At 49.9% G+C, this 7,676-nt stretch overlaps 1 protein-coding gene across 1 annotated transcript; it reads left to right on the forward strand.

Annotated features, from left to right (window-relative positions):
- The first annotated feature begins 6,708 nt into the window (after positions 1 to 6,708).
- Positions 6,709 to 7,296, forward strand: LOC119716235 (olfactory receptor 14J1-like). The gene has a single exon (XM_038175751.2). The coding sequence runs from the start codon at positions 6,709 to 6,711 to the stop codon at positions 7,294 to 7,296; it is 588 nt and encodes a 195-aa protein (XP_038031679.2).
- The last annotated feature ends 380 nt before the right edge of the window (positions 7,297 to 7,676 follow it).

A 7,676-nucleotide genomic window follows, 5' to 3' on the forward strand; every position in this document is an offset into this window, starting at 1 on the left:
CTTTAAGATCTCTTCCAACCCAAACCATTCTACATGTATGATTCTATGATCCCATGTTTCTATGATTATCTGTGACACTGCTACCGTTGCCCTTGTGAAGCCCGTAAAGGCTCTCCTCAGAGATTTTAACCAAGATTTTTGGATAGTCCGGCTGACATCCTGTTACACGTGGTGTCCCCCAGGGGTTGGTACTGGGACCTATCTTGTTTAATGTCTTTATTGATGACCTAGATGAGGAGATTGAGTGTACCCTCACTAAATCTGCAGATGACATCAAGTTGGGAGGTAGTGACAATACACATGAGGGAAGGGTGGCCTTTCGGAGGGATCTGGATAGGCTGGATTTCTGGGTTGAGGTGAATGGGATGAGGTTCAACAAGGCCAAGTGCAGGGTCCTGCACTTTGGCCACAATAACTCCATGCAATACTATAGGCTTGGGGCAGAGTGGCTAGAAGACTGTGAAGAGGAAAAGGACCTGGGAGTGTTGATGGATGCTCGGCTGAACATGACCCAGCCGTGTTCCCAGGTGGCCAAGAAGGCCAAGGGCATCCTGGCCTGTATTAGAAATAGTGCAGCCAGCAGGAGCAGGGAGGTGATCGTCCTCCTGTACTCGGCTCTGGTGAGGCCACACCTCGAGCACTGTGTTCAGTTTTGGGCCCCTCATTACAAGAAGGACATTTAGGCCCTGGAACATGTCCAGAGAAGGGTAACCAAACTGTTGAGGGTTCTGGAGCACAGGTCTTATGAGGAGTGGCTGAGGGAACTGAGATTATTTACTCTGGCGAAGAGGAGGCTCAGGGGCGACCTCATTGCACTCTACAACTTCCTGAAGAGAGGCTGTGATGAGGTGGGGGTCAGCCTCTTCTCTCAGATAACTAATGATAGGACTTGAGGAAATGGCCACAAGTCGTGCCTGGTGATGTTTAGATTAGATATTACAAAAAAAATTTCTCTCAAAGAGTAGTTGGGAACTGGAATGGTCTGCTCAGGGAGGTGGTGGAGTCACTGACCCTCAGTGTTCAAGAAGCACCAGGACAAAGTGCTAGGAGATATGGCTTAGTAGCTTAGTGGGTATTATTAGTGATAGGAAGGTTGGACTAAATGGTCTTGTAGGTCCTTTCCAAATTTGTGTTTCTATGATTTCTATGATTTCTATGATTTCTATGACTCTATCATTGGACAAGGAGAATGGTTTTAAACTGGGTAGATTTAGATTCGATAGTCAGATGAAATTCTTGACTTGGAGGTGAGGCACTGGAACTGGTGTTGTGGGTCCAGAGGTCACCCAGAGGGAGTTTGGATCAGCCCATGCCCTTGTGTTTGAAGGAACAGCTGGTGAGAGTGGAAAGGCAGCAGTGAAATCATGGGAACAGCAGAGTGAGAGCAAGGTGGGGAAGAGAAGTGGTTGTCTGCAGCCTTCAGGGAAGTGTGAGACAGCACAGGAAAGCATGCAGAGGAGAAGGCAGAGGGCTCTGACAAGAATGGAAAGCTGCGGCACACTGACATCTTTGTCCCCTTGGCCATGGCTTATAAGGAGACGTCTTTTACTCATGGCATTGGGGCCATGTATTCTCCTTTCAACCCTTCACAAACACTGGAAGGTGTCATACCAATGTCCTTCACATGATATTATGGGCATTGCCCCCTACCCCACAGACCCCAGGAAGAGTGAGACATGGTGGTGCTGGGGTTGCAGGATCTCCCCTCCAGTGGCTAGGGTCAGGCATTCACCTTCTGATTCACCAAAACAAACTAAGATTTCTCAGCACAGTGCCTTTGCCTGTCTGTAGTCATGGCTTCCAATTATCTGCCCAAACAATTCCCATGGGAGGCTTTCATAGTAACAGACTAGAATAGCCAACAGAGTCTGGAATATAGAGTCTAGAGCAGTCTAATACCACAGAATCGAGTAGCCAACAGAGGTGAGACAGGTACTCTGATATAATAACAGCCATCAGAAAGCTGATCTCAGTTAGATGACTGATATGGTGAGGTTAGGAGTAGCCTGGCCAGGAGAAATGTGAGATTTGGGGGACGGAAGAGGAAGGGAAGAGGAGCTCGGAAGCTTACCTTTGTAGCGGTAAGAGGGTTCATGCAATGTTGATGCTGCTGTAACACTGACTTCAGTCTTGTAAGGCCTGTAAACAATAACAATAATCCCTCAACCTAAACATTAGTGCAACATCCTGACAGGAATCCACTATTGGAAAGCAGAATTCAAAATACCATGTGAAGAAAAACTAAGCGCAGAGCCCCCTTCCCTTGCATTTCCTCTCTTGCTCACCCTAATTCCTTGACCTTAACACTAACATTAAATACTCTGTTTATCCCTAGACTTTTTGCCAGACCTAAACAAAACCCTAAACCATAATGCTTGCCCATACCCTAAACAAACACCTGACACAGTACAGAACAGCACACACAAACAGAAGAGCAAACCTTCCAACTAAAACTTTATTTAATCTCTAAACCAGAAAGGTGAGCCGAGTCCATAGAGGACAAGAGAGAGGTGAGCTCTGCCTCAGGATCTCCTGCCCCAGCAGGAAGAATGTGACTGTGGCAGTGACTGTGAGGTCACTTCTGTCTCTGCACTTGATAGGGCAGCAGCAGGAACGTGTCACAGAAAGGGACTGTGAAGTCAATTCAGTCTGGAGGTGGCAGGTCACCATTGACTTCTCCCTGGGATGTGCACTTTTGGGCTGACATCTGGCAGTGGCCCTGCTAGGCCAGCAGAAGGCACCTGCTTGGCATGTTGACTGGGGGATCCCCTCTGCCTCCAGAGCCAGGAGGACCCAGACAGAAAGAAGGCCCCCATATGGATTGTCCTGTCCCTTCTGCTTGAGTCCATGAGTGGGCAGCAGGAGGCACAAGGCTTGGCTGTGTCTCCACAAGAAGCTGCAAGGCCAGCAGCAGGCCCCTGGCTTGGGAGCTGCTGCTGAGGTGACTTGTGTGTGGTTGGCTGACAGGCCACAAGGAGCCTGATGGGTTGGGATGCCTACTTCAGGAGTGGTTTCCATCCTGATGGAGCTTCCTTTGGTAGTAGGAAAGAGCAGGAAAAAAAAAAAAAAAACTGCCACAAAGTGCACCATGGATGGTTGGCACTGGCTACAAGGAAGAAGAAATGTCCAGGGGAACAACTGGTCTTGCTGCTAGAGTCTGAAGCAAAGAAGGCATTAAGTACCTCATTATTTACCTTATCTCGAGATCTTCAACAGATTTCCCGCATATCTAATAAAGGATGATGGTTCTCCTTAATCCTCCTTTATTTATAGTATTTTTATAAACAGTTTTTCATTGTCTTTGAGAGTCACAGATAGATTGAGCTCCAGCTTGGCTTTGGCCCTTCTAATTTTGACCTGCACAGCCCCATAACATTCAGGACACAGCTCCAGACAAACTGACTGCAGGCATGAGAAGGAAGCACAGAAGAGGTGGAACCTGGCAGCTTTCCATTCTCTTCTGTGACTCTGTTCTGCAATTCCATTCGACTGGTTACTCCTGTATTATCCAATCTGATGCTGCTGTCTTGTCAGACATAGCACAATCACACACAAAGGTTGAACTGTCTGCCTGTAGACATGAAGAGCTGACAGAATGGAGCATCAGTGTGGGGCAACCTTGAGAAATTGCAGGATTTTGCCTACAGAAACATCTTGGCATTTACAAGGAGAAGAGCCCAGTCCTGAAACAGAGGAAGAAGAAGCCCACACATCAGGGCAGACTGGGACCCTGCTGAGTAAGCAGTGCCCAGGAGGAGGAGGGCCTGAACACAACGAGGGATGCCATATGAGCAGTGGTGCCTGCTCAGCAGCAGCTAGGCCAGATTCCCACCGAGCTCCCTTACGAGGGGCATGGCCACCAAGAAGATCTGAGTTATCAGACTCCTCAGAGATCCAGTGTGGCACTACACAGAAGAGGGCCTACAGCCAACAGGAAAACACGTACAGGTCCAGGAGTCCCTAGGACAGCCTAGTATGGAGAGGATCAAGGGCTCTACCAAGGCTCAAAGTCTCAACAGGACCCAGGTCTTTGTGTCCATGGCTATGACTGCTGTCTCTGCCACTGAGGCCTATGAGGAGACAGCTGATCGTTAAAGCACCAGGGCCTCATTGCCTCCTCGCCCCCAACCATGAAGCAGGCAGGGGTCGTACCATTCTCCTGCACTTGGCCATGCACATCCCCATCTCCTACTGCCCCATAAAGAGCCCTGAGCAACTTGTCAAAGGAAAGGATCCCCCTTAAAATGGGATAGATGTCAAGTCCTGGCCCTTGTGCTTGGTGACACACATCCAGTTTTCCTCCACATCAGTGTCACCTTCACATTGCCTTTGTCTCCTTGTCCTCACTGCCTCCAGGGTTCTGCTCTAACGAGCTCCAAGGGAGGCTGTGTCAGTGCTGGCCCTCAGGGGGACTCTGCAGGAAACTTGCCTCTGACTTGCACTTCTGGAGAGATGTCTTCAGTTGTCTCTGAGTGCCTGAGGTTTGTGGGCTCATCAGCAAAGCCCCCAGAGGGGTGATTGCCGTGCCTTGGGCTAGTGCTGTGCTGCTGAGCTGGGCCGGGCTCCTGGGCAGAAGGGGAGCTCCCGGCAAGAGCTGCAGAGAGACAGCTGTGCCCAGGAGCAGCTCCTCTGCACAGCGCAGCAGGGCTGGGGGCTCTGACCGCGGCTGGCACGCAGAGAGGAGAGAAGGAGAGAGGGCTTGGAGGCACTGAGGAGCGCAACAACAGAGGGCAGCGTGTGGCAGGACACATCTGCAGGCTCTTGGCACCGTGAGGCTCTGGCAGCAGGGCAATGCAGGTGGGGTTGCCAGAGGGGTCTTCTACAGCTGGGGATGGGTCTTATTCTACCTGTAATATGGCATAGAAAATGTTTTAGAGAATGGTATTTTGAGGGGGCATTTTAACAGGAAGACTGAGGATTGGTTTATCTGAAATGGAAGACTTACCATGATGCTGTGCTTTCAGAGTCTTGGTGTGGAGGAGAGGCAGGTTTCATGACAATGAATTTTCCCGATTGTAGAGGATATGGAGACTCCAAGATTATTCCAGTGAGAGATCAATATGGCAACAATTAAACTGCAGGCACCTCAGACTAAAGACTGAAACAACAACGTTTGTTGTCTTCTCAGGACTTATCAGGTCTTTAGGAGCTGCAGCCCCCATGATGCCCTGTACTCAGGAATTGCACAGCTTGTGGGATGGGGTCTGTAAGGAAGGACTTAGAAGATGCATGGGGACAGAGATCCTGTTTCCAGCAGGGACATAGGAAGGCAGTAGAGATATGAAAAGGGCAGGTGGTGAGAGGGAGCTGCTGCCAGAAATGCTGTGCAAGGAAGGGCTCAGGCACCTCACTGCCAGACCCTGTAGGGAAGGTGCCTTCCCTGGGACACCCCCTGCTCTCCTCTCCCACCAGCACAACCTCTGCCCTCAAGCCCCCAGTTTCCCCAGCAGGAGCTGCCTCATCTGCAAGCAGAGCTGCAGCACAGGAGGGTCTGCTGAGTGTCCGTCTGTCTCTCCCTGGCCTTGCCTCCCCTGGCAGCAGCACGCTGGCATTCCTCCTGGCTTCTCCAGCTGGCCGTGCTGCTGCTGGTCTTGTTCCCAGGCTGGCTGGGGATGGGGGTTTCACATGCCCATGGGGTGAGCCCTCGGTGTGTTGGGTTAGAGGGGAGTAGGGGGACAGGGTGAGGGTTCTGGAGATGGGCACTTTGAGCCTGGATGTCTCTGCTCTCAGCAGCCTCTTTGTTCTTTTCAGTTAAACATGTGTAGATCTTCCCTGCAGCTCTCACAGGGCATCTGAGACCGCACTTGATGGACAGACTGGCTGTCACTCCCTGAAGAACACTGTGCGCTAAAGTGACAGTCCCTTTTTCTGTGATGATGATGATCTGCAAGGATTCACTTTGAGTCCAGCAGAAGTAACCAGGGTTTGTGACTTGGAAACACTCCTCAGGAGTGGTGGGACAGCTGAAACAAAAAATCAAAAACAACAATTTGAAATAATAATAATAAAAAGTCTCCACAGCTCTGCTCTGCAGTTTGTTGAACTGGGAGTAATGCTTGGGCAAAATTCTTTGAGATTAGGAGGGAAGTGAAACTGACATTCCCCCATGTTCCTCTTCAACTCTTGCTGTAGAACAGGACTGATTCCTGCATTGCCCACAGTAGAGCCTCCTGTTCCAACAGACACCCACAGGCAGAATGAATCAGGATGCAAGAAAGGGATCTGCCAAATGTCTGCCAGAAAGTACACAATATAGGCAATGATTTTAAATGAAAAACTGAATTTGTTTCCCTCTGATACATTTCTTGTACTTTATTACTCTCATCCTCTTCTTTGTTCAGGACCACATCCCCAAAAAAGAAGATGCCCAACAGAAGCACCATCACTGAGTTCCTCCTGCTGGCATTCACAGACACGTGCGAGCTGCAGCTCCTGCACTTCGCGCTCTTCCTGGGCATCTACCTGGCTGCCCTCCTGGGCAACGGCCTCATCCTCAGCGCCGTAGCCTGCCACCACCGCCTCCACACCCCCATGTACTTCTTCCTCCTCAACCTCGCCCTCCTCGACCTGGGCTGCATCTCCACCACTCTGCCCAAAGCCATGGCCAATGCCCTCCGGGACACCAGGGCCATCTCCTATCAAGGATGTGCTACACAGGTCTTTTTCTTTCTCTTCTTTATAGCAGCAGAATATTCTATTCTCACTATCATGGCCTATGACCGCTACGTTGCCATCTGCAAGCCCCTGCACTACGGGAGCCTCCTGGGCAGCAGAGCTTGTGCCCAGATGGCAGCAGCTGCCTGGGGCAGTGGCTTTCTCAATGCTGTCCTGCACACGACCACTACTTTTTCCCTACCCCTCTGCCAAGGCAATGCTGTGGACCAGTTCTTCTGTGAGATCCCCCACATCCTCAAGCTCTCCTGCTCAGATTCAGACTACCTAAAGGAAGTTAGACTTCTGGTGGTTAGTGCATGTTTTGCATTAGTTTGTTTTGTTTTCATTGTGGTGTCCTATGTGCAGATCTTCAGGGCAGTGCTGAGGATGCCCTCTGAGCAGGGCCAGCACAAAGCCTTTTCCACGTGCCTCCCTCACCTGGCTGTGGTCTCCCTCTTTGTCAGCACTGCCATACTTGCCTACCTGAAGCCCCCCTCCATCTCCTCCCCATCCTTGGACCTGATGGTGTCAGTTCTGTACTCAGTGGTGCCTCCAGCAGTGAACCCGCTCATCTATAGCATGAGGAACCAGGAGCTGAAAGCCACACTGAAGAAACTGATTCTAGTGGTAATACTTACTTAGCAATAAATTGGCTATCTCACTTTTCTAGTTTACCTCAAGTTAATATCAGGCAATATATGACCTCTAGGTATAGCATTTGTCCTTGTTTCAGCTCGGAGAGTGTTAATTTTCCTCCTAGTAGCTGGTAGGGTGTTATATTTTGGCTTAGGATGAGAAGAGTGCTGATGAAATGCTGATGTTTTACTTGTTGCAGAGCAGTGCTTACAGCTAATTAGAGCTAATGGTTGTGTGGTATTTAACTGCCGGCCGGGTTAAACCACAACAATCCTTTTTAGCACCCAATGTGGGGCTCAAAGCGTTGAGATAACGACAGATCTGACCAGAATGTGTTAAACTAAAATAAGTATAACTATTAGACCTGCATAATAGTTGCTAGTCAC

Source organism: Anas platyrhynchos, chromosome 31 (genome assembly GCF_047663525.1).
Source record: "Anas platyrhynchos isolate ZD024472 breed Pekin duck chromosome 31, IASCAAS_PekinDuck_T2T, whole genome shotgun sequence".
Taxonomy (NCBI): Eukaryota; Metazoa; Chordata; class Aves; order Anseriformes; family Anatidae; genus Anas; species Anas platyrhynchos.

What these genes read in the sequence shown, in the direction of transcription:
- LOC119716235 (XM_038175751.2), top strand. Translation starts at nt 6,709, where the DNA reads ATGGCCTATGACCGCTACGTTGCCATCTGCAAGCCCCTGCACTACGGG.